This window comes from Protopterus annectens, chromosome 6.part0 (genome assembly GCF_019279795.1).
Source record: "Protopterus annectens isolate FY-2018-M chromosome 6.part0, PAN1.0, whole genome shotgun sequence".
NCBI classification, from domain to species: domain Eukaryota; kingdom Metazoa; phylum Chordata; order Ceratodontiformes; family Protopteridae; genus Protopterus; species Protopterus annectens.
In genome coordinates, this window is record NC_056737.1 from 739,793,552 (window position 1) to 739,820,694 (window position 27,143).

The following is a 27,143-nucleotide window of genomic DNA, read 5'->3' on the forward strand; positions in this document are numbered from 1 at the left end:
TGGAAAATGATGAAGGGCTCTTCAGCCATAAGTGTTTGTAGCTCTGATACTCTTCTAGCTGAAGTGATGGCCAGAAGCAAGGCTGTCTTCCAAGAGAGAAATTTTAACTCTGCTGAAGCTGCAGGTTCAAAGGGGGGCAGGGTGAGCTTTTCCAACACAAAGTTAAGGTCCCAAGCTGGGGTAGGAGCTCTTCTAGGTGGCTTTAAGTTGTTTGCCCCTCTTAGGAACTGTTTGATGAGAGGGTGTGAGAATAGCGGTGGCTCTGTGCTGAAATGAGCAGAGACAGCTGAGGCATGAATTTTAATAGAAGAGAAGGATAGACCCCTGTGTAGTAGGTCTGCCAGGTAATTCAGGATGGGAGGTAGGGAGGGCTGTGCCATTCCGGCTCCCTTAGCCTGGATCCAGGTGCAAAACCTTTTCTACTTGTCAGCATAGGATTTTCTAGTGCTGGGGTGTCTGGCCTCACGTATAACATCTAAAACTTGCATGCTTAGGGTGGCAGCTTGAGGAGAGGTCAGGGAATAAGCCATGCTGCCAGGTTGAGGGTTTACAATTGGGGATGCATGAATTCTCCACTCCTCTGGGTCAGGAGTGTTGGGATCTGAGGAAGGTGACATGGTGGCAAGGGTGACAGGCTGCCCAGCAGTGAGTACCAGTGCTGGCGTGGCCAGTCTGGGGCAATCAGGATTGCCCTCGGTTTTTCCTCCCTTATTTTGAGCAGTACCCTTGAAATGAGTGGTACAGGGGGAAATGCACAAACTGAGAGGTTTACCCACTGGAAGAATAGAGCATCCACTTTCCAGGCCTTGCTGTGAGGTTCTCTGGTTCTGAGGTTTAGCTTCCACTCATGTGGGTCTAGCAGGTTTCTGCTTAAGTTGTCTGCCAGAGAATTTAGAGAGCCTGGCAGGAATTGTGCTAACAGGTGTAGTTGCATGGCTGAAGCTGGGTGCCAAAGGGTCATGGCGAGCCTGCAGAGAGGATAAGAGTGAGATCCTCCCTGCTTGTTGATATACCACATCACTGTGGTGTTGTCTGTTTTGATCAGCATAGGCCCCGGGGAGAGTAGGAGTCTGAAGCTGTCCGGGCGCACTGAACAGCTAACATCTCTTTTTGGCTGATGTGCAGATATATTTGATTTGGGCTCCACTGGCCCTGAATGCACCTGCTGTCCAGGTGAGCACCCCAGGCATAGTCTGATGCATCTGTGGTGAGGGTCTGGGCGGTGTAGGGTTGTGAGAAGGGAACTCCCTTGTTGTGGCTACATGCTGCTGCCCACCAAAGAAAATCTTTCCTTAGACAAGGTATCATTGGTATAAGAGTTTCCAGGTCTTGAGAGTGCTGACACCAAAGGCTTTTTAGGTACCACTGTAGTTTCCTCATATGCAGTCTGGCATATGGAATGAGCAGAATGCAAGAGGCCATGAACCCTACAGCTTGCAGGATTTTCCTTGCGGATAACTGGATTCTGGTGGCTAGTTGAGAGAAGTAGCCTGTCAGGTAGGCTTGTTTTTCTGGAGTAAGGAATGCCATCTGGGATGCTGTGTCCAGGCTTGCTCCCAGGAATACAATTTTTTGTGTAGGGACTAGTTTTGATTTATTTTCGTTGATAGTATACCCCAGGGAGGTCAGCAGGTCCTTTACAAAGGTCAGGTGCTGGAGCAGCTTTTCCCGACTGTCTGCCTGAATCAGGCAGTCGTCTAAGTATGGGTCAATTTGAATGTTTCTTTGTCTGCAAAAAGCAATGGCGGGAGCCAGACATTTTGTGAAAACTCTGGGAGCAGTAGATAAGCCAAAGGGAAGCGCAGAGAACTGAAAGTGCATAGATCCTGCCCTGAAATGTAAGTATTTCATGCATGATTCCCTGATTTGGATGTGTAGGTAGGCCTCTTTTAGGTCTAGGGTGGCTAACCAAGCATCCTTGGAAAGCACAGGTAGAAGCTGCTTGAGGGTGAGCATTTTGAAGTTTGGTACTGCCAGAAAGGTGTTTAGAATGGATAGATCGAGGATGGGGAGCCATGTGCCCTCTTTTCTGGGTACCAGGAAGAGTCTGGAGTAGAAACCTTGGCCTATCCGTTTTGCAGGGACATGCTCTATTGCCCTCATGGAGAGCAGGGAAAGGACGTGCTTTTTGACCTCTGCCCACTCATTTGGAGGAAGATCTGGGAACTTGTTTGGGGCTGGCAGAGTGTGGAAATAAAATTTGTATCCCTGGGACACTATGTTGAGGACCCAGCGGTTGTTGGTAATGGTGGCCCAGTTGCCTTTGTGGAAGGAGAGTTTTCCTCCTAGGGGCAAAGGCAGGTGGGCAGAGGGAGGGGGTGGAAGTGTAAAGTCATTGTGAGTTCTTACCATAAGTGGGTGGCTTTGCACTCCCTGTTTTTAAGGAGGAGGAACTCCATTGCTTAGATCTCTGCATTCCCTGGGGCCGTTGTCTGGGAGGTCTGCTTCCCCTGGGTCTAGGTGGAGTTGGCCTGGAGGATGCAGGAAAGGACCAGTGCTTGGAGGGGCAATGCCTACTGAACCTCAGTGGCTGGACCTGTAAGAAGTCTTTAACTGTCTGCATAGATTTAGCTTTTTCTTCCACCCATTTTAAGACCTCTTCTGCCTTGGTGCCAAATAAGTTATCTTTGTGCAAGGGTGCGTCCAATAATTTGGATTTGACATGGTCTGGCAAGGTCTGCTCCTTAAGCCAAGCATGCCTTCTAATGACAGAACCTGTGACTGCTGCCCTGCAAGATGCTTCTAGGGTGTCAAACCACATTGTAAGGTGTGCTTAGTTACTTGACTTGCAGAATGCATTAACTCTTGTAACTCTTTATTTTCCGCACAAGCAGGAAAAGAAGATTTTTTTTTTGTTTGAGGAGTTCCATGGTATGTTGCTGATATTTCAGCATGTGGAACTGACAATTTAATGCTCTAATAGCAAGAGTAACAGAGGTGCATACTTTTTTACCCCATCTGTCTAATGCTCAGGAATCCCTATCTGAGGGGGTGGGATTCTTTGATGAAGTTGCTTTGATTCCTTTAGGTCCTTGAGTGATGATCTCGGGGTCAGCAGCAGGATTTTTGAAAAGAAATTTGTGAGAGTCAGGGACTCTTATAATACCTGTCAGGTTTCCAGGGAGCAGGAGGGAGGGTGTCGGGAGTCAGACTGGATTTCATAAAAACATCACCCACAACATCCAAGACTGAGGATAGTCCGGACATTCCCATTGGAATTGCTCCCTTAAAGTATGTAGGGTTTCCCCAAAGGAAAAGTCCTCAGGTGGAGAGGCTGAAGGGCTTGATTCCTCTGCATCAGAATCCTCATAAGCAGAGAGGGGTTGTATATCTTCATATTCAGATGCATCCGAGTCATTGGACCCCTGTTCAGATAAAACTACTGGGGACAAGTCTCTTTTTCTTTTGGAAGGGGTAGCCTGACTTCCCCTCATAAGCATTATAAGGTCTTCTGCCATTTTAAGCATTTGAGACTGAGGCAAGGAAGCAGGTGCCTGGAGCTTGGGTCGCCAGTTTTTGGGTGTAGTTCGTACCCTGGGCCTTAGAAATTCGGCTGTTTTTGAAAGAACTGAAGACACAAAAGAAGTTGGTCTGTGTCGAGTATCGGTAGTGCGAAGTACTTCCTCGAAGCCAGTGCCTACTCAGCGGCTCCAGACCCATCCAAGGTAGAGATATCCACAGGATCCTTAGCTGAAGAAGAATCTCGCGGCACACCGGACTCTGAAAGGGTCTCCTTAGTGACCTGCGAATCCACAGAGGGCCTCAGGGGCTGCGAAAGCGCCTCACTGAGGACTGAAGAACTGATGACTAGCTTAACAGAAGCATCATCGGCAGTTTTGGAACTGTGCGGTCTGTCTCTGTCTTTATCCTTACATTTTTTCAGAAGATCAGTAGTTGGATGGCTTACCAAAGCCATATCAGAATTCAAGGACTGACAGCGAAAATATCTAGCTACAATAAGTGCCCGATGATGTATAGTTCTCGCGTTGAACAAAGCACAAAAGCGATAGCGGGGGACGTCATGGTCTGGGCCTAAACAGGCGACGCAGTAAGAATGGAAGTCTCCGTGTGGTATTTGCTTTCCACAGGCGAGACAATTGTTAACTTTTTCTGACATTGGTAAGAGCAAGAAAAAAGGATCCTCAGTGGAGTACTTAGCTTTAGAAGACTTTAACATCAATTCGGAAATGAAAACTCAGGTAGCAGCCGACTGGCACTCGTGTGAACTGCTTTTGCTTCGGGCTCCTCAGCAAAGAAGACTGATGTAATGGCGTCAGCTGCCTGTTTTTATACCACTGATGACCAGACGTCACTCCTGGAGCAAAAGCAACTGACACAGAAATACTAAGCCTCTGGTATTCGGGCCGACTGAGGGCTACGCCTGGCAGGATAACCCAAATGTGATAAATGCAGCACTGAAACACAAAGAACATCAATAAAATCTTGCTCTCCTGGGTACATCAAGTTGAAGCCTTGCATCCCAGAGCAGCTGAAGTAGCCATATAAGCATGCAGTCAGGTGCACTCGAGAAATAAAATGGTATCATCATCTTCATGGCTGCACATGTGTAGATTACATGTCACACAATGTAGATCTGTATCATGGTGCTACTGTGTTTATCTAATGCTGCACATGGGCGCTACAGGTATACAAGAGAGATGCAACAGCACTCTTGTCACATGCCTCATGGTATTGTGATGTGCACGAATGAAAAAACAGCCAGAAGACCACCGTTCAAAACACAATTTAATAAAACAATAAAAGTAAAATACAAAGCTTTCGAGGAAAACTCTTCCTCAGTGCATAATAAAGAAAGGTGCAAGCACTACTTAAATATAAAAGCACAGCCAATCAGTAACAAACAATCATAATAACAATTATTCACTTAAAGTGCCCCAACATTAGTCAAAACTTACACCAAATCATGCTTATCTTTTAAAATAGATTTAATGCTAATACTACCATTTAGACCTGGTGCATGATCTGACCTAAAGAAGTTGATCCATTTGTACTCGGCTAACTCTGTCTTATTTATTAAATCACCCCATTCCTATTTGGGGCTACTACTTGCAAAATTCTAAACTGAAATCTATGCTCCAATCCAGAAGTAGCCGTATGCTTTGCAAGGGCATTGGTAAGGACATTCCTACGAATGTCAGAAAAATGCATCCTTTGAGCCAGGAAATGTTCGAATTTAGAGCTTCAGGTACTTGCAACACATAAAATGTGGTTTATTTTGCTAATTGTGTTGGGTGCCAATGTTTTTACATTGACAAAACAAATAGAAAATTAAAGGAAAGAATAAACTCTCATTTTTCTGACATTTGTAGGAACGTCCTTACCAATGCCCTAGCAAAGCATACGGCTACTTCTGGATTGGAGCATAGATTTCAGTTTAGAATTTTGCAAGTAGTAGCCCTGAATAGGAATGGGGGTGATTTAATAAATACGACTGAGTTAGCTGAATGGATCAACTACTTTAGGTCAGATCATTCACCAGGTCTAAATGGTAGTATTAACATTAAACCTGTTTTAAAAGATAAGCATGATTTGGTATAAGTTTTGACTAATGTTGGGGCACTTTAAGTGAATAATTGTTATTATGATTGCTTGTTACTGACTGGCTGTGCTTTTATATTTAAGTAGTGCTTGAACCTGTCTTTATTATGCACTGAGGAAGAGTTTTACTCGAAAGCTTTGTATTTTACTATTGTTTTAATAAATTGTTTTGAACAGTGGTCTTCTGGCTATTTTTTTTTCGTTCTACTTTTGCCTTCTGTGCCTGAAGTCTTTCAACTGTTGGGATACTTGCTTTGGTACTGTGATGTGCATGTCTACTACCAGCATTTCTGAGTAGCACAACATGTTATGGCAGTGATTCAAAAACAATAGTACTAAGTGGCCTTATTAGCATAACCACCATGCTAAATGGCCCTTGTTAGCCATCAGCACCATTTACTGAGACACCATTCATTAACATACAAATGTTAACCGAGTTAAGGAAGGACCTACAGATTTAAGAAAGGAGTCCTGCTGCCTGGTAAGGTATGTCAGAAAGAACAAACCATGAGGCAAATACCAGTAACACTGATGCAGACATTGTGATGTACTTGTAACAAGGATCCAAGGATAACAACATGGCATTGCATCATCAGCCTGCAGTTTATTTTTTTGTTTTTTTGTTTGGGGGGGGGGGCTTTGGGAAGCCTGTGCAGCTGATAAATAGGTGTAATAAAAGGGGTGGGGAGGCTGTGGCCATGGGTACAGTACAAACTGGGAAGATTGTATATAGCACTAACTGTGCAAAACAGCTGCAAAAAGGGAGGCTGCAGCCATACCTCTGGGCACCGCACAGCATAATACACACACCAGTCACCAACATACCAAGTGAGGCAATACCTGGAAAAGATCACAACCCAAGAGAATGAAGTGCTAAAGCATACCCTCCATTTATATGACATGCTCATTCAAGGAAAAGGTGATGTAGACAAGCATTATCGGGACTAGATTTGACAAGAATATGTGCAGGATATGAATGTTGGGGGTGACCATAATAGTTTTCTGCAACACGTTTGTGCAAAGAAAACAGCAATGGACACTGCAACAGACAGATCCACTACCAAGGGAAGTGGACCACCAACATTAAAGCAGCTTACTGAGGCTGACTTCCTCCTGACATCACTCCATGAAACAGCCAGTTGTACTTGGGGGGCTTGGATGGGGAAGTGGGGCTGGCATCAACTACCCATATATCAGTCAGAGATGCATCAGGTTAATAATGCCCATTACAATACAGTACAGTATAGCACAATGTATTTGGAGGGGAGGACTGAACAAGGTCTATCTGCATATCTATCGTTCCAGGCACCTCTGGTCTACAGCTGCAATAACCTGCATATCAAAGTATGTATGTCAAAGTATGCTATAGCTGCATTTTAATGCACACACAATGCATGTGAAAGGGGGTTACAGGGTTTAAAGTGTGTGAGCAGACAACGTTGTCATGTGTGTTCCTGCTTTCATAGGTTCCACTGGTGGAGGATTCAGCACAACAGGACAACAAAGGGATTATGTCAGTAGGGCACCTGTTGTTGACAATGACGGAACATGTAAGTGACTCTGTACAATAATGCAGTGGCATTGTTTCCAATACAACCTGGGGAGGGATTCACCCACATCAACCATTACAGAGGTCCCTATGGAGGTAGAGGCTAAGGATACACCATGGCATGATGGATATCTTCAACATGAGATACACTCATTGACTCCAACTCTGTCCCAGTACACAGTTTCTGAAATATGCACTACCTCTGAGTACATACCCACTATAGGGAAAACACTTGGCAGGATAGGCACCACCATGACTAAGGGATCATCCCCGATACAGCTACAGCTTCTGGCATCAACCAGTGTGGATGTGCAGGTCAGATTTTTAGATGCAATCAGTTGCTTAACAAAGCACTGTGGAAATGGTGAGTGTGAACTTGGATTCCGGGATGACATTTGTGGCACGAAGTACAGGGACAAGGACATACAATGCAACTGAGCTCAATGGTGGCAGATGTAGCTTCCATAAGCACCATTCTAAGACATACTGCAACCACTATCTGGTTTGGCTTCAGGTGCCATGGCTTATATGCCCTTGGTAAGCTCTGGATGCAAGGACATCTGTGATCGACTGCCTCAGTCATAGGATCATAGGAAGTTACTAGGCTAACGGCCCTAGGGACCTTACAAGCCTAGCCAAGTTCTTACCCTTATTTCCAGGATCAGCGTCTATTGCCATTGTCCAAGAGAGACACAGGTGGAACCCCCAGGGTGAATTTGAGGTCACCCATCCAATCGTCTAGACTGTGTTTGAAGATGGCCAATGAGATGCTCTGTTTGACACGAAGTGGGAGCCTGTTACAAAGGTGTGATAACCTTTCGAATACAAATTCCCTCCAGCAGGTTTTATTAATGTCACATACCAGGTTAAGGACTTTGGAGCGAGTAATCCATGTACCAATTGATTTATGGATATGCAGCACTTCCAATAAAGCAGGGTCAGAGATTGCCTTGTATGCAAGCCAGAGATCACCTCTGAGTAGTCTGCATGAAACAGAATAAAGTGACAGTGATTTCAGATGATCCCCACAGGGCACATGCTGAAGACCTTGAATTTTCCTTGTGAGGAACCTTTGTTGTTTCTCGAACTGCTGCAGGTGCTTGGAAAGGTACATACCAAAAGGGGCGTTGTACTCAATTATTGGCCTGATGAGGGAAGAGTACAGAGAGGTTATAACTTCTTTTTTTCTGGAGGCAATGTCCTTACTTATAAGATGAGCAATACAGAATGCCCTTCTTACCACTGTGGAGACAGTGGTAAGATGAGCAATATAGAATGCCCTTCTTACCACTACCTCCACAGTGTTAAGATGAGCAATATAGAATGCCCTTCTTACCACTGTGGAGACTTGGTGGTCAAAGGTAAGGTAGCTGTCAACCTGTGTGCCCAGGTCTCTCACCACTGCACACTTAAGGTGTTGCTATTGATGTGGTAGTTAGCAGGAACATTGTTTTTACTGAAAGGAATGATAATACATTTTTTTGCATTGACTTTGGCACCAATTATTTGTTTGTGTAAGACCTTCTTGTAGGATGTTGACATCATTTGGAGATTCTATGACCGCTCCCAGTTTGAGGGCATCAGCAGACTTTGTTAGCCACAGCCCTTTAGTTTTTGCTTATATTTCGGAGAAATAGATTCCAAACGGTAGAGATCCCAGGACTGATCCCTGTGGAACACCACTGATTATGAGTCTGCTGTTGGAGGTGGATTCGCTGTTTTGACTATATGAGTTCTATCAGTGAGATATGAGGGTTGATGCCCAGTTGGGGGAGTTTGTCAATGATGCCCGAGTGGGGGATAGTGTCAAATGCCTTGGCTAAGTCCAGGTAGACTGTATGCACAGATTTCCCCTCGTCCAGGTCCTTGGTGACTGTCTCGAAGAAGTCCAACAGGTTTAACAGGCATGACCTCCCTTTGACAAATTCAAACTGAGCAGGGTCAAGTGTTTGCTGATTACCTATATCTTTATTGATAAGGTCCATGATGATTTGGTCCATGGCCTTGCAGATAAGGATAGTCAGACTAATAGGTCTATAGTTCCCATGGTCAGTGGAAGCACCACCTTTATGCAAGGGAATAAAGGCGGCTGTTTTCCATTCATCTGGTACAAAGCCAGTACTTAGACTATGATTGAAAAGAGTACCCAATGCTGTTGCTAATTCATGTTGGAGCCCATGTAGGACACAGCCTGGGATGTTATCAGGTCCCATAGATGCTGTGTTTTTGGCCTTAGAGAGGGCATTTACAACCTGCTCTTTAGAGACACAAGGTAGGGGACAGGTGGTAGGGATGTCATGAGGTACGTGTAGTGGGGACAGGGGAGTGAAGTTTTCACGGAACCTGTCGGCCAACAGGTTAGCTATGCCCACAGGCTCAGTATATGCGGTACCATTAACTACCAGTTTGGCACAGATCTTGACTTTCCTTTTAGGATACAGATGTAACTATAGAATGCCTTGTGGTTGTACTTTGTTGAGGAAGCTAATGTGGACTCATAGTGTGCTTTGGGGGACTTTACAAGAAGTCTTATTTCCTTGTTAAAGCTGAGGAGGGAGTGTTTCCAGTTTAGGAGGCTCACTCCCTCTTACTCTTAGACAGCAATTTCTTCCTCTTATTGTAAAGCCTGTTAATGGCAGTTGTCCACCAGGCAGTTTGCTCTTCCTTGAGGAGCATGCTTTGGTCCTATCAAGTACGGCCAAGTCAATTCAGTTATACAGGTGTTTGTATAAAGCACTGGTGCAGAGCTTGGCATAATTGCCAGTTCCATCTGAGGAAGGAGATGCAGTGAAGCTATTTATATCATCCCATAAATGGTCAGAATACAGAGACCACTGGTGATACTGCATCACTGTTGCCTGTGAGTACACAGTCTACCATGTCCAGTTACAAGAGTCATCGAGGTCATAGTCAATGCACTCCTCTGGTTCAATACCTGGGATGTCTCTCATTGGGCTACACTTGCATATCTAACCCTACTCTAGTGCCTGTACATGCACAGCCTGCCATCCTCACTTGTGTTCTTCAATCAATTCAAGGGTACCAGTGTTTACCAGGTTCTATATCTGCATTTAAAGATACAGCTACAGCTACATCTATACATATATTTATATAGAAACACACACACAGCAGTGGCTCTTGTGGAGTGGGCCCAAATCTGGCAATGGTTAGGTTTGCCATAGTTTGAATAACAAAATGAGATACAGTAAACCAGCCACTTTGAAAGCGTTAGTTTGTCAACAGGTCTACCATCTTTTCCCTTAAGCCTAAGAAATAAATACCTGAATAGACTTTAAGTTCATTGGTTCTATGTTAGTAATATCTTAGCTGTCTGTGTATATCAAGGGGATGCAGAGTCTCTTCTCTTGAATTCAGTGGCTTTGGAATAACACTTGTAGATTAATAGCCTGAGTTGGGTTCATTTCAGAGACCACCTAAGGCATGGGGGTTTATGCAGGGATACCCTGTCCTGACTAGCAAAGGTCCTTTGCACATTAAAGCTTGGATTTGAGAAATCCTCCTGCCAGAAGTAATAGCTGTCAAAAACAGCAGATGAAGCAGCTGGTTTGAAGGGGGCCAGAGTCAATTTTTCTAACACAGAATTCAGGGTGGAGCAATTTCTTTCCTTCGTGCTCTAAGATAAATTACCCCTTGATGAACTATCTAACCAAAGGGCTAGAGTACACCTGGGGGGGGGTCCACTGGGAGACAGGATGAAATAGCTGAAGTATGCATCTTTGGCAGAGGTGTAAGCTAAACCTGATTTCCATAGGTCTGGCAGATATTCTAGGACCACAACCACTATAGGTTTTTTGAGTTAATGTCTCCAGATCTGCACTAGAAGGATAATCTTTTCCATTTTGCTTGGTATGATTTTCTTGAGTAAAGTTTCCTAGACTACTTCATACTACTGATCATTCCTAAATGTAATCAAGTTAAGATCATCCAAACCTTCTGCCCTGGAGTGGCCATGCTTGGAAGAAGCAGGGAACCCCTGCATTGTGTCGACATGAGCATACTGAGGCAATATTTTGCCTTTTCCTCTTGACAGGTTGTCCAGGAGATGGGACCTTTGTTTTCTTGGCCAAAAGGATGTCATTAGAATTACTTTTTGTGATGACCGTGCCCTGGCCGAGCAATCAAAGAGCCTCAATCCACACCACTAACACCAGGGAGGTCATCTCATAGAAGAGGAAAGGATAACTAATACACATAGTAAAGTACAATTTCCCTTAAGTGCACACATAGATCACAGTCAGTCTGGGGCTGGTTGCTCCCTTGCTCTCAAGGTAATAACACTCCACACTGGCACAGCTATAGGGTCCAGATCTCAGCCTAGCTGGCAAGTTAACCTCCAGTACCCTCTCTGTCCAACCAGTGCTTTGTGTCCCTGCCGAGGTAGCTGACACACAACCACATTTTGAGATAAGTATTTATACAACTTCACAGACACTCCTGGGAAAGGCTGACACAGATTCTCTAGCTGTGCCCCTTTACCCAGACTACACAGTAGTAATTACTGCCACCACCAGCTTAATAATTATCAGCTACCCAAAGGCCCTTGAAAGAGTGTCCAATTATTACTGTGCAATATTATTATCCAATTGGTAATGTGACTATTTAGTCTAAGTCTTATTAGAGTGGCCAATTATTTAGTCTAAGGCTTATTAGAGTGGCCTATTACCATGAACTCTATAAATATGCAATATACTCTAGAGCCTATCTCTACACAAACCAGCCACAGGTAAAGGTTTTTAAAATATTTAATAATAAATAATTAAAACACAAGACAATACTACTACACCACAGAGATATCTAAGAGTTCAGAGATCACACAGAAACTTAAAACAATATAGTAGGACAGGTCTGGTGTCAAAGAAAAACACAATCTAACTTTCTAATCTTTAGCTATTCTTAAGAGAAAACACAATGCTATAATCCTACTTACACATATAAAGAGCATAAGCAGTGCTGGGTTGATGGTCTAAGACAAATGCTTTTAGTTTCTCACTGAACAATACTTTTTAAAACACTAACAAACAGCTCTGCTATGGCCCTCCAAATGACATCATTTTGACACTTAGGTTTTCCCAGTATTCACATTATATAATTTTGACACTTAGTCTGGAGTTCCCAGGCAAACAAACTGCATTATTTAGCAAGCTAACATCTGCTCAGGAAACTTTGCAGTCCTGCCTCAGAACTTACAAGTTTAACAATCAGAATATCATGAGTTACAATATTAAAGTTTTTTTTTTTTTAAGTTGAGGAAAAAAGACACATATGAACAGATTATTACTGATACCCCGAGATATTTTTTTTCTGAAGAGGGGTACGTGGCCATAATTGTGCTATATTTGGGATTAAATCCATGTTGTTTGTAAGTAAGAATATCAGAATCATTTTATTATATTTTCTGTTAATTTTTTTAAAGAAAGTTGTTTCATAAAATCAGATTTGTTGAATCATCTAGCACTGGAAGCAAAAGCAACTTTTCCAACCTGAAGTTGAGTATATGGTTATAATTCTGTTATATCTGGGACTAAATCCATGTTGTTTGTAAGAATATCAGAATCATTTTATTACGGCTTTGTTCTGATTTTATGAAACAACTTTCTTTTAAAGAACTGTAATTGTTGAATCATCTAGCATTGGAAGCAACTGTTCCTAAAACCCACAACATCTCACGGGTTTTAAAGTCTTGATAGATAATTGGGCCACTAACAACTTGCAGGCTTTTATGTACCAGTTCTGTAAGAAAAACACTAAAATGATTACTTAGCTTTTTTGAAGCACAAATGTAACCCAAAGTTACAATAAAAATAGAGAGAGTGAGTTTTACGGAAGAAAAAAGAATGACCACACTGTTTGTATGTGGACCCAATAAACATGAATTCTACTGGGAAAATTAGCAAGACAGGTAGACACACCTTCGTTTTGCTTAAACTATGGAGCCATCACATGGTTTCCATACTATTTTGGAAATGTATCTATGAGATTCTACGGCTTAAACAAACCCAATTCCAAAACTATGAAAAAAATGGAAAACCATAAGCTTCAGAAAAAAATCAATATACATACAAATTGATAATAAGATCCAAGTAAGGAGGCATATTAATAAAAATGACACAAAAAAGAAACATTGCACCTACTGTTTGTTTACTTCAAGAAAGTGAAGAAGACTAAAGGTAACAGATCCATCCAGAAATATTCCTTCCATAGGATTCCATCTGTTCCCAGGGAAAGAGATGCCTGGTATGTGCTTTGCTGTCATTGGCAAGTACCAATGATAGGTCATCATCTACAGTTTAGAAAAATAAGTGAATATGCCATTACATAAAATAAATATACTTTTTTTTTAAATACAAATCTTTACTAAGTACAGCTGAAAGGAAAGTAATGCAACAATTACAATAAAAACAGCACTGGCAGTGATAAAAATGATCAGGCCCACACCACAGTAAAAGTGTGTCATAACTGTGTAGGCACTGGAGATATAAGAGGTATAGAAACAATATAAAATGGAATAAAAACAGGTCCTGTATCATAGAACAAACCATAACTGTATATAAAAAAGATACTGACATAAATATATCACTGTGTGTGTGTGTGTGTGTGTGTGTGTATGTGTGTAAGCCAGAGGTCATAGATAAAGGTATGAATACACGCATCGGCCAGGCAGTTAACATTTGTCCAGAGCACTCCTTTAATAAGACAACCCAGTAATACTGTAACAGCTCTGGTAGACTATATGGGGGCAGCAATCTGCAGACACAGTACAGATCCCCTCTAGAAACCCTACCCTACACAAATGTCTCTTTAATTTGCTAAAGGATTTAAGAAGAATCATTGTATTCTCCTACAATGTAGCTCATTACCACTGAGGTGATATGCATAAACCAAATTTTGAAGGCAGAAGATTTAGCTGCTAGGTAGTTGTGTGTCAGGTACAGGAAGAGTAAGTAACTTGGGCGGTGGGGACTTTATCCCCTTATGTACCCTCTTAACAGTGCCCTAAACTTAATCCAGATGAACAAGACTGAATGGCAGGCTGAAAACTTAGGAAATAGTCAACCATTTTGTATTCACAAATTGCACAGGGTGGATATTAAAGATCTCCAAACTTATAGTAGCTCTACATACCAAACAGCCTCCAAGCCAAAACATTATTAGCTTTTCATAGATGTATGGCCATGGTTTTACCTGGAGCACTTAATTATACTGATTAAGAATTAGAGTTTAGTGGCAATCAGGATCCAGGTAATGAATACTTCCTGCAAAGGAATCTTTAAGCTTATCCATGTCTTTATGAAACAGGCAATTATTGAATATCCTTATATTTATGGTACATTGTAAGTTATTGGAATATGTTACAGCTGACACAGCAGCCAACACTGGCAAAGATGGTAACAGAATCTTATCCTTCAAGGAAGAACGCATGATGGCATAGCAGATTGACAAGTACATCCAGTGGTCTTTAGTAGGGATGCTCTACTTACTCTGAAGGTAGCTAAAAGAAGTGAATACTTTTTTGCCCTTCATTTCTTCTGTAAGGTTACTCAGCTAATGAATACCCTTGTTGCTCCAATCCTCTGCCTCAACAGGGCTATCATCTACTTGAAGCATAGGCCAGCCCCATAGCATATGACAGCAAACTGGCCTGCTCTCTACCATCCAGCTGAGAATGGAAGGCTGATAGTGATTTCCATGTAGGAATGAAAAGGCTGTCAAGCTTGGGAATACCTGGCTTCTGTTCTGCCAGAATGAATGGGCCAACTGGTTGAAAGCAGGCAAGATACTTGTGGGGCAGGGGAGGCAAAAAACAAACAAAAATGAAATTAAATTTAACTTCCTATGGGAGGCAGAGAGGTACAGCAGATTGCACTGCTGGTTCAAAATGCCTTTATTTCCAGTTTGACTATCAGCTGAGATGCCTTATGTACAGTGACTTTACCTTATCAACTATGTCTACATCATTTTTTGCCATGTACTTCTGTTTCCTCCCACAGAGAGACAAAGAAAGAGTAGCACAGAAATCAGTGAATATCAGGATACAAACAAGACAAGCAAGTAAAGTAGTTCAATCTACCAATCATATTCTTCATGCAGTTCACGCACACTGTAATATGGTGCAAAGTGATGAGTAAGAAACAGTATGTCAACACAGGACAGTACAGGGCAGAGGTCTCATAATGCTTCAATAGTTTGGTCACTGCATTCAGATGGTCTGTCAGGTAATAGTTTACAAAGGTGTATTTTTGAGTTTAAGGTCTGTTTCAGTGTAAATCTGGTGCAAGTGATAAGTTACCTGTTGAACAAGATACTGTATTTAGATTTGTGAAAAAATGATGAGGAAATGTTTATAGATCCACAGAAGGGACACAAGGGGCATCCTGTAGATGTGAACCAACCATCTACTGAAGAAACCACTGTTAATCAGTTATGAGGCTCTGGGATATGGAAACAGATGGAACTTTTGAAGAAGTACAGCAATAAATTAAAGTTGTTTCAGATTTTCTGAATCAATATGGAAAGCAACCTGAGACCTCTGTGTAGTGATTGCAGTGAATGTCTCAAAGAATGACTCAATTTTACCACTATGGCCTCATATACATTGCTGGGTAACAACCCCAGGAGAAAAGTGACTAATGGGCTCAAGTCCAGCAGGGTAAGTATTGATAGCTATTAAAAAACTGGGCTACAAGGACCTAGAAAAAAAATTATATTGAGCAAAGGTTGATCTGACATACTTTTGTGGCTATGTAGAGTTTTGGATGGTGTGGAAGGATTACAATGTCCAGAATTTGTGAAATCTAAGAAGGTACAGTGACTGGCTTTACAAAGAAATCACTAGGCACTGAAAAGGTGTAGAGATTGCTGCCATCAAAACTTTAAGGTTGACTGAGAGTGATTTTTGTCCAGTTTGTTACCTTGTATAAAAGAAACAAGTTTTGTTTTAGCAATGACAGCCTACATGAACATTATACAACGACCCGCCATTAATATTCCAAAACGTGCACGCTGATTGGTCAGCGTGCACGTTGTAAATCAGAGTTATAGTAATGGAAAATGGTCCGGTCGCCCGGACTTTTTCCATTAGTATAACTCTTTTTTTACAGCAACAGAGAACGCAAGATCTTCGTTGCTTTTTACAACCTGTCTCGCTATGCTAAACGAGTTTAACATAGCGAGACACTTTAAAAAGCAATGGAGATCTTGCTTTCTCCATTGCTTTTGCCCACAGCTCTGATGTACTGTGTAAGTATACGCATGCATAGTACATCAGAACTGCCACAGAATACCAGACAGCTGCGGAAGGGCAGCAAGGAGGCATTATACAATGCCATTATTTAAGAAAAATAATTATTTTTTTCTTAAATAATGTCATTAGATATAATAACCTGACGCCTGGGTGGTAATGCTGATTTACCCACGGTTGTCTTTGTTTGCACTGGCCCTCGTGACCAAACCACACCAACTATGGGTAAATCCAGCATTACCCACACCGAGGCATGGGTTATTGCTATAATAATGTGAAAATGAGATCAGTACTGGTGGATCATGATTTCCCTAAGACTACCATGCAGTAAACAATTCTGTTTTTGGATGCCAAAAAGGAAAGCAGATAGTAAAAAATTAAGGTATTGGTTGTCATTCGCAGTGATGCTGAAAAAAATATTTTTCCATCAGGAATGTACCTAATAAAATCAGTTTAGTCTGGAAAGGATACAGGACTACCACCTTTGTTAGACTGTGTGTACAACGAACCATGGGAAAAAGTCACTGGGAAAGGTGATGGCTGTTGCGATGTTACTGAAATGGGAGAGGAGAGGAGGGAAAAAGTCACTGGGAAAGGTGATGACTGTTGTGATGTTACTGAAATGGGAGAGGAGTAAACAAAGGGAAGGGAAGGTGTTGGTGGTATGGCAAGGGATGGAGGAAAGAATCCATACAGCTGTCTTGAAAGTTATTGCTGCAATTATGGTTCACTGGCAACTAACAATAATATAAATGCTATTAAAATGATGAACCACGGCAAAAGTTTTACTAAAGCTTGCACATTAAAAGGTGACTTTTGGCTATATCGGATTGTGCTACTAAATTTCCAATAGCAAGTGGTAATATTTTTCAAAACAGCCCGATCAAGGGTTAGTCTACTGGATGTGTCATATTCATTTAAATAAACAGTTGATTGCTATACTGCATTACTTGCCATGATATGAAATGTTATATGTTAAAGAATTTAATAAGATGGGAGTGTCAATTTCTAAACTAACGAACACTGTTAATATTTTTGTGAAGTTTTTAGCATAAACTTCTGAGCACCTGTGTTTTTGATATTGTGTTTAATGTTTTGGGTATATTAATGGTTTGGTAATATTAGATTCACAATCACAGTATTAATGAGCGTTAGCTCATAATTTGAGTGTATTATAAAGAATCAAAATTGCATTGCAGTGAAGAATTAAAAAAAATTTTTTTTTCCACCTGAGCCTCCACATACTAATTTATGGTGTGTGTGAATGTGCGAGTTTATGGCAGCAGACAATTGGATGTGCTCAGTAGCAGCAGCATGATTAAGATTCACATTATGATGTGACATACAACTAAAAGACTTCCAATAAGTATCTGGCATGTTATGCTATTTGTGAATATTTGAAAATGTCATATTATAAGCAAGCAATAATGCCCAACATGATACGTTACTGTGTAAATAACGCCTGCCCAAGGGTATTATGAGGCTTGTCACTGCAGTCGAGGGCCTCTACACCCCTGGGAGTTATTTACACAGTAACACACAACCCGGAGGGCATTACTGTGCTTAGATAATGGGCTGTATGTAAATTGTTGTGTTTTACTTGCTTATTTTTTTTTATTACTGTATTATTTTTCATATATTTTTGGAGTAAAATAGTTCCTCAACCTAATGTTTCAAACTTGCTGTAAATCGTGTTTGAGGAAGTACTTTACATTCAAAATATAACATTTTCAAAAAATATCCAGATATTTACTTTTTGCACCCTTACTCCTACAATGTGTTGTTTGTTGCCAGTCATTGCGGATTGAAGTAGCATAATAATGACATATACAAGGGGGTGCTGAAAAGTCCTAGGCCCGATCTAGAAGGGAATGATGTGGAGCCATGAAACAAACAGAAGTTATGTTCTTACCATAACGTTCCATGTTAGTTGTCTTCTTCTCGCCTTCTTTCTTGCTGGATGGGTTCGGAGCCGACCTCGGCTCCGACTCGGCCACTCTAAAAGCTCGAGAGTTGGTTCCACTGGCTCGAGGCCCCCCCTTATATCCCACAATGCTAGGCGTGAATTACCTCAGATCTCGTTTGTGAGCTAGGCCCAGCTAATAATACAACCAGAAAAACTGGAAAAAGAGTCCACCTCTATAAACAAAGGGGAAGAGAAAAGGTGACCTAAGCCTGATCTAGGAAAATATGCACAGCAGAGCATATACCTATAGCAAAGAGGTGGTAGAAAGAGAGATCACAATCAAACTCCTTTAGGTCTGTCCAGGCCAGGGGGAAGGAGGGTGGGACGCAAGAAAGAAGGCGAGAAGAAGACAACTAACATGGAACGTTATGGTAAGAACATAACTTCTATATGTTGTCTATCTCGCCTTCATTCTTTCTGGATGGGACCGCGTCCCTAGCACCTTGTCCCGGGTGGCCTAATGGAACAGACTCTCGAGAACAGTGGAACCAAAGTTAGCTCTATGCCTAGAAGCTAAATCCAACTTATAATGTGAAATGAAAGTATGAGGAGTAGCCCGAGTAGCCGCTGCACAAATGGTGTCAATAGGCAGTCTGTCTTGGAAGGCTATAGAAGTAGCCAAAGCTCTGGTGGAATGGGCTTTAGGTTTGTTAGGCAGCTTTTGGTGTCTAATTTCATAAACAATGGAAATTAGAGATGTTAGCCATCTAGATAGTGATACCTTGGAAACAGAAAGTCCCTTTCTGCCTTCTGCATAAGAGACAAACAGCTGGTCAGATTTTCTGAATTGTTTGGTTCTATCCAAATAGTACCTTAACTGACGATGAACATCTAGCCAATGCAATTTTTGTTCAGACCTATTAGAATATTCTGGAAAAAACACAGGGAGGTCAATGCTTTGATTTAGGTTAGACGCCGAGGCTATTTTAGGTAAAAAGGATGGATTGGTTCGTAAGGATACCCTGTCCTTATGGAACAACAGATAAGGAGGTCGACAGCTGAGTGCATGAAGTTCTGAAACTCTTCTAGCCGAAGTAATAGCTACCAGAAAGAGAGTCTTCCATGATAGCAATTTTAATGAACAGGAAGCTGCAGGTTCAAAAGGGGGAAGAATCAAAGAGCTGAGCACTAAATTAAGGTCCCAAGGAGGAGGAGGATTTCTTATAGGAGGTCTGAGAAGAAAAACTCCCTTCAAAAAGGCTTTGCAAAGCTTGTGGGACATGATGGCAGACTCTGAAATGCCTACATGAAAGTTAGATATAGCTGCCAATTGAACTTTGAGAGTAGAAGGAGATGAACCTGCATGAAAGAGTTCAGCTAGAAAATCAAGAACCATATGGATGGGAGCAGTGAAAGGATCTAAATCCTTTCCTTGAGCCCAATAGGCAAAACGTTTCCACTTACTAAGATAAATTTTCCGAGTGGAAGATTTATGTGAAGCTATTAAAATATCTCGAACAGTGTGAGATATTTGAGGAAGCCTGGCTAGGGTAGGAACTGGAGGAACCAAGCAGTGAGGTTCAGAGAGGGAGGGAGCGATGTAACTGACCCGACTGATGGATCAAAAGATCTGGAACTAGGTCCAGATGCCAAGGTTGCTCCAACAGAAATTGATGTAGAAAGGGGAACCAAACCTGTCGAGGCCAGTAAGGAGCAATGAGGATCAATGAGGCCTTCTGAGCGATAGCTTTCTGTATCACTTGAGAGATTAGTGGGAAGGAGGAAATGCATACAGAAGTCCCCAGGGCCAAACTTGGACTAGAGCGTCTCTGCTGGGCTGGCCTGGTAACGGGAATAGGGTGAAATAATCTCTGCACTTGCTGTTTTGGGGAGTAGCAAAAAGGTCGCAGCAAGGCTGACCCCACTTGAGAAAAATTTTCTCAATAGAATCTTTCAGAGACCACTCGTGAGGCATGAGGATAGCCCTGCTCAACTTGTCCGCGATTTGATTGGACTTCCCGGGGATGTGCGTTGCTATCAGAAAACGCTGAGAAGAAATCGCCCATTGCCACAGTCTGAGTGCTTCTCGACATAGGGGATAGGACCTGGTTCCGCCTTGTTTGTTGATATACCACACTACAGACATATTGTCCGTCTGGATTGCTATCGTTCCCAGGGGAAGAGAGTCTTGAAGGGCTTGCAACGCTAAAAGCACTGCTCTCATCTCTAGAACATTTATATGCAAGTGGCATTCGTCTGGTTCCCATATGTCCTGGACAGTTCTGCCCTGATAATGCCCCCCCCACCCGATCAGGGAGGCGTCCGTTGTCAGAATAGCAACCGGAGGGGAAGGAACAAAGGGTCTTCCCAAGAAGAGCTGAGGGGAAGACATCCACCACAGAAGATGATTCTTGCATGTTTGCGTAATCATAATGGTGTGAGACATCGGAAGTTGTTGGTATGACCATTGTGTGAAGAGCATCCATTGAAGGATTCTCATGTGGAATCTGGCTAATGGAAGCAGAGGAATGGCAGCCGCCATAATCCCTAATACTTTCAGAACTAACCTGGCTTTGGCTCTGTTGTTGCTGAAGAGAAGCGAGACCAGTTTGCGTATGTCTGTTATTCTCTGAACTGTTAGTCTCGCAGACATGCTGACTGTGTCTAGATTTGCGCCTATGAAGGTAATAGCACGACAAGGCGACAAAACAGACTTTTCGCAATTTACTGAGATGCCTAACTTTTGACAAATGCGAAAGGTGTAGTCTCTGGCCATTAGAAGAAGATGCTTGGTGGAAGCTGTGAGGAGCCAGTCGTCCAAATATGGAAACACCTGGAATCCTTGACGTCTCAGGTGAGAAGCTACCACTGCCATGCATTTGGTAAACACCGGGGCAGTGCTGAGTCCAAAGGGCAGGGCTCTGAATTGAAAATGACTGGTTCCCAGCCTGAAGCGGAGGAATCTTCTGGAGCGTCTGTTCATTTTTATATGATAGTACGCGTCCCGAAGATCTATAGAGCACATCCAGTTTTCCTTTCCCAATAGGGGAAGGATGGACTGTAGCGTGACCATCTGAAATCTTGTTTTCTTGACTGACTTGTTCAAGATACTGAGATCCAAAATTGGTCTCCAGTCCCCTGTTTTCATTGGAACTAAAAAGAACCTGGAGTAGATTCCGGATCCTTGCTGGTCTGCTGGAACTGGCTGAATTGCTCTTTTGCAAGCAGCTTTGAAATTTCCAAAGCTGCAAGATCCCTTTGAGCGGTGGAACATCTGGCAGGGATTTTTTGATTGGTTTGGAATGCGAAGAAGGGAATGGAATAGCCTTCGAAATGATGGACTGTACCCACTTGTCTTGAGTTAGGGATAGCCAGGCTTCTGGGTACAGTGACAATCTTCCCCCGACTGCCTCCGAAGGTGGACAGTCGGGCAACACCTCAGGGATGCTGAAAGGGCTTATCGGAAAAGGTTTCTCGATTGCCCTGGTTCTGCAGACCCCCTCTGCCTCTGGGGCGACGTCTACCATTATTGTTCCCTCCTCTGCCTCTGGAGGGGAACCGACTCTGTGCGTCAGGCAAATTCCCTTGAGATTGTTTATGGAATCACATTTTCCCACTTTTCTGGCCTTTGGGGTAAGGTCTAGAAGGAGTAGAAAAATGGACTCCGACGGAAGACAAAGTTTTGCCATCCGTCTCGCACCTAGTCAAGGTTTCTTTCACTTGAGGACCAAAGAGAGATGATCCATCAAACGGGGAGTTAGTGAAAGACGTTTTAAAGGGGTCCGCGAAATTGCATAGTCGCATCCAGGCATGCCGGCGTAAGGCTACACCTGTCCCTGCGGCACTACTCGCTCCATCAGCCGCATATGAAAGGAGGCGCATGGAGGAGTTAGCTATAGAATTCAGGGTAGTCAGCTGGGCATTCATCTTGTCCTGAAAACCTGCAGCTGTAGGATCCTTCAACATCTCACTCGCTTCCTTGATCAAGTCTCTCTGGAGACGAGTGAAATGGCATAAGTAGTTCAGCGAACGCATTGCAAAGGTCGCTGACGAAAACATCCGCTTCCGCACCTGTCCATAGACCTAGATTCCTTGTTAGGGGGATGGACAGGCACTGAAGGATCAGCTAGTTCCTTCTTGGTGGCAGCAGCTACCACCATAGCATCCACAGTAACTCCTTTGGTCAGAAATTGTTTATCAGTGGGTGCTGTTATAAATTTAGAAGGTCTCCTGGGGTAGGGTCCACTGAGTCAGGAGCCGCCCAGGCTTTTGCTACCACCTGCATGAGGGGGTCAAAGGGGGGGACACCCAGGAGGTGGAAGGGCGAGAGCCGAACGCCTCAAGATACACAGATTCATCCTCCGAAGGGTTAAGGGCTGGCCAATTTCCCTCTGCTTGAGGATCTCTAGAATGTCTGCAAAGGAGACATCTTCAGAAGGGGAACGGGAGAACCCTCGAATCCTCTAAATCTGTGTCAGAGGTGACAGACTCAGGTGAGTCTATGTGTTTCCTCTTACACTTTCTCTTCCTAGGGGCTCCCTGCCAAATCAGGAGAGGCCTCGGAAGAGGATGAAATCCCCACAAGGGATTCTTGAAGAGTTGGCTCTCTGCGGTCAGGGATGAGGGAGAGAGTAGACATCACCTGAGGCACCGAAGAGGGAGGGGCGGACGGAGCCGACTGTGGAGTTGAACCAGGTTCCAACACACTCCGCATGACCTCGAATGCACCCCTGTCAGGCAGAGCCAGAGGTCCCCGCTCCAAGAAGCTGAGAACCTCCTCGGCACCGACAGAGATGGCTCGAGGCCGATGTCGGAGCCGAACTCACCAGCGCCAAGCACCGAGAGGGAGAGCGGGTCGGACAAGGGTCCGATGCCACTCACCCCCTCGGAGCCGACGAGGGAAGTCCGGCGCCGAGATTCTTCAAAGGAAGAAATCGGAGCCGACGACGGAACCGAAGACAAGTGTATCGGTTCCGACGCTACCACAGTCTCAGTTCCGAGACGCCCCGGCTCCGAGCTCAAAGGAGTCGGAGGAGGAATATTTAGAGGGAAAGGTTGAAGCATCGACTGATGAGTCGGGCTCTCAAGCATTTGGGCCAGTGCCTCGGACTTTAGAAGTCGACTCACTACCCTCTGAAGGTCATGATCCGAAAGCCTCGATGACCTAGAGGAGTGAGACCTATGGCTCCGTTCAGACAGCAAGGGAGACGCTGGAGCCGAATGAACGGAGCCAAGGGAGGGTGACCTAGACCTCTTTCTAGATGTCGGCTCCGACGGTCTGATCGGAGCCGACCCAGGAATTTCCAATACCTCGGCTCCAGCCGGAGCCGAGGGAACCACAGAAGCTGTAGTCAAAGACTCATCGGCTCCAGCCGGAGCCGATGTAGCAGTAGGCTTAGGCCTCGACTCAGAAACTGGAGTCGAGGTCTTAGAAGCCTTGGAAGGTTTTCCCGAGGAAGCAGTTAGGGAACCTTCAGGCTTGAGCAAACCCCTTAGGATGAGTTTGTTCTTTTTCCTGCAGGACTCTAGGGCTGAAGCCATGGCATACAGCACAAGAGTCCTGCAGGTGTAAAGGTCCCAGGCAGTAAACACAAGAAGTGTGACCGTCTGTCAGAGACATTTTCTGACAGCACGAGTCACACTTCTTGAAGCCTGAGACCTTTGAATCCTTGGACATTTTCAAGGAACCGAAGTGTAACCACCACACAAAACACACACACACACCGATTACACTATCAGAAAAAGGTAAATTAAACTAAAAGCTAAAGAAATTAGTTAGTTTATATATAAAATAAATCCCTACAAAAAACACACACACACCACTATTAGGGATGGAAGGGCCCGAAGGCCTAAGGAAAGAACTTATCAGTTCTTGTGGGAAAGGAGCTGGATAAGGGTAGAAAGGATAAAAATCCACTACACTATAGTTAAAGAAGAAAAAGCTAAGCTAAAAGGGGTTTAAACAGTTATTAAACTGATCTAAAACAACTGACCTGAAGCCGGTAGAAAAAACAACACCTCGATCGCTGTAGCGGCAAACGAGATCTGAGGTAATTCACGCCTAGCATTGTGGGATATAAGGGGGGCCTCGAGCCGGTGGAACCAACTCTCGAGCTTTTAGTGTGGCCTTGTCGGAGCCGAGGTCGGCTCCGAACCCATCCAGCAAGAATGAAGGCGAGATAGACAACTTAACATAAGTTATTCAACATATTCACCCTGAAGTTCAACACACTTGGCACATTCATTCCTGTAACCCTGCCAAAAAAAGTCTGAAGTCTGATCACTGAAATACTGCTCCACTGCTGCAATCACCTCTGAATCACTCGAAAATTGCTGCCCTTTCAAACTCCTTTTAAGGTTTGGAAACAGGAAATGGTCAGATGGAGCAAGATCTGGTGAGTGGGGTGGAAGGTCTATGCACTCAAACCCCAATTTCATCAAGATTCATCATTTTGCCGGCCTTGTGAACAGGTACATTGTCTTGTAAAAAGAGAACTCCTTTCTGCAACTTCCCTCTCCTTTTTCCTTTCAATGTCTCCTTTAATCAGCATAGCATGTTATAGTAGTATTCTGCCTTAACTGTTTGGCCTCTTGGAAGATAGTCACTCATTAAAACATTTTCCCAATCCCAAAACACTGTGGCCATGACCTTTGCTGCTGACTTTTGGGTTTTGAACCTCTTTGGCCTTGGTGTACCAGAGTGTCACCACTGCCTAGACTGTTGTTTTGTCTCAGGATCATAGTGGTGTAACCATGTTTTATCAACAGTAACTAGTTCCAAAAAGTTGGCTCCAGTTAGACAAAAATGCCACAAAATCAACTTGGAAGTGTCCACTTGAAGTCTTTTCTCATTGGAGGTTAAACATTTGGGCACCCACTTGGCTGATAGCTTCTGCATAACCAGCTGCTCATGGATTATAAACCCAACACATTCCCTGGATATCTACAGTATCTCAGCAATTGTTTTAGCTGGTATTCGACAATCTTCCAAAATCAGGTCATGGACATGGAATTTCAGGAGTTGACACTTTCGGAGGCCTCCCAGACCTTGCTGCATCTTCAGTCTCGAAATCTCCAACTGAAAGTTTGCACCCCACTTCTTCACAACTGAGTAAGAAGGGCACGTGTGGCTCAATGTTTGCATCGTACATTCATGGATTTCCTTTGGAGTTTTCTTCTGCAAGAATAGGAACTTCATGATGGCTTGGAGTTCCACACTTGAAAAATTCCATACCTTTCTTTGACATGGTTTAATCAATGACCTGAAACAATGTCAAAACAAAGTGTTACAATTCTGAAAATTGGCACCTAACAAGATGATATAACCCTCTTTTCAGGTACAGAGGCAAAATAATGCTCAGAATTTAGAAAGCTGGTTGGGCTTAGAACTTTTCGGCATCCCCTTGTATTCAAGTTTCAGACTATCTCCTTTAGAAAATGCATACTAATACAAATCTTGTTATTCGAGCAACTTTGTAATTTTAAAAGAGCAATATATGTTCTTATTTTTGAACCTCTGTTACCACTTTATTACACACACACACACACACACACACACACGTCCACTCTCATGTAAGTAAGCATGCATGCATACACTCACACACGGACAGAAACATAAACACACATATACAAACACACGCACACTTTTCTTTTTTTATGCTTCTTTTACTTCTACTAAACAGCAAAAGTGCTACTTAGCAAGTGTAAAATAATGACGGGAGTTAGGTTTCTTTCAGCCCAAGCTCCACAGCAGCTTAATATGCTACCATGAAGCAGTGGACTTGTTTTTCAGCAGACATCTTATGAACTAGTACTAATATACACAAGAATAACACACTCAGAAAGAGTATGAGGTGCACATTTGGTATGAATGTTGGAAAGAATTAAAAAGTAGGCTAAGAAAACAACAAGATACTTTGGATTTTACAATGAAAGGCTAAAGCAATTGAAAATGTTCTGTTTGAGTTATATATGAGCTAGGATGGAATGCACTGGTCTAAAACAGAGGCTAAGTTTAAAAATCTAATGTGTGCAGTTATAAAACAAGAATAGGTTTATGCAAAATAACTAACAGGTTATCATGGTTCAAAGAAGCTGTAAAATACATTGTCTGACTTGATAAGGAGTGCAGAAAGTGTATAGATTTTAAATTCTTTATTGGAGGTCTTAAACAGTTATAAAATTTAGAAAACTGTAGTGTCAAAGCTTTGTGGATTAAGCAGTTCCCTTTTTAATTAACAAATGCATGCATATGTAAAGAATAAGAGATACATATGCCAGCTACTCACTCAGGTAAGAATACTTCAGAGACATCTGGTGGGAGGGTGAGATATGATGTTGGTGTTCAAAGCTTATAGAGGCTTTTATCTGATGGCACGTACTGGCCAAAATAAATCAACTAAGACTAAATCTATGGGTATAGATATACAACGTTTTGGCAGTGTTTATGCAAAGCAAGTAGGATGATGGCATGGTTCATATAAATAAAGTTGTGCAAGAACTTACCATAACAGTAGATGTCTGACTGATCACTGTTGCAGTATTACTAACGGTTGGAATACCCTGCCAATGACAGACATACATCTGGCCAGCATACCAAAGTATGGGCACCCTCCTCTTGTACTTTATGTCCAACATATGACCTCATCTTGAAGGAGGCAAAGGTGCATAAGGGACAGACTGACGTGAATAGGTTCATAGGTAGGTACTAGGCTATTGGCCCTGGGGCCTATACAAGCCCAGCCAAAAAGGTACCCTAGCTTTTGCCACCCAAGAAAATTATTTTCCTGTGCCACTGTCGAGCAGAGCCACAGAGGTGATCCCCGGGGCGAATTTCCTATTTCTCATCCAATCATCAAGATTTTTCCTGA

General features: G+C 43.0%; 1 protein-coding gene across 2 annotated transcripts in view; it reads right to left on the bottom strand.

Moving 5' to 3' along the window:
• TMEM260 (transmembrane protein 260) overlaps nt 1-27,143 on the bottom strand; it is a 1,312,140-nt gene that overhangs the window by 330,802 nt on the left and 954,195 nt on the right. For both annotated transcript variants that reach the window (XM_044074429.1, XM_044074428.1), the window contains one exon: nt 13,261-13,409. In XM_044074429.1, coding sequence (XP_043930364.1) covers nt 13,261-13,409 — 149 coding nt within the window. The remainder of the gene's footprint in view (nt 1-13,260; nt 13,410-27,143) is intronic.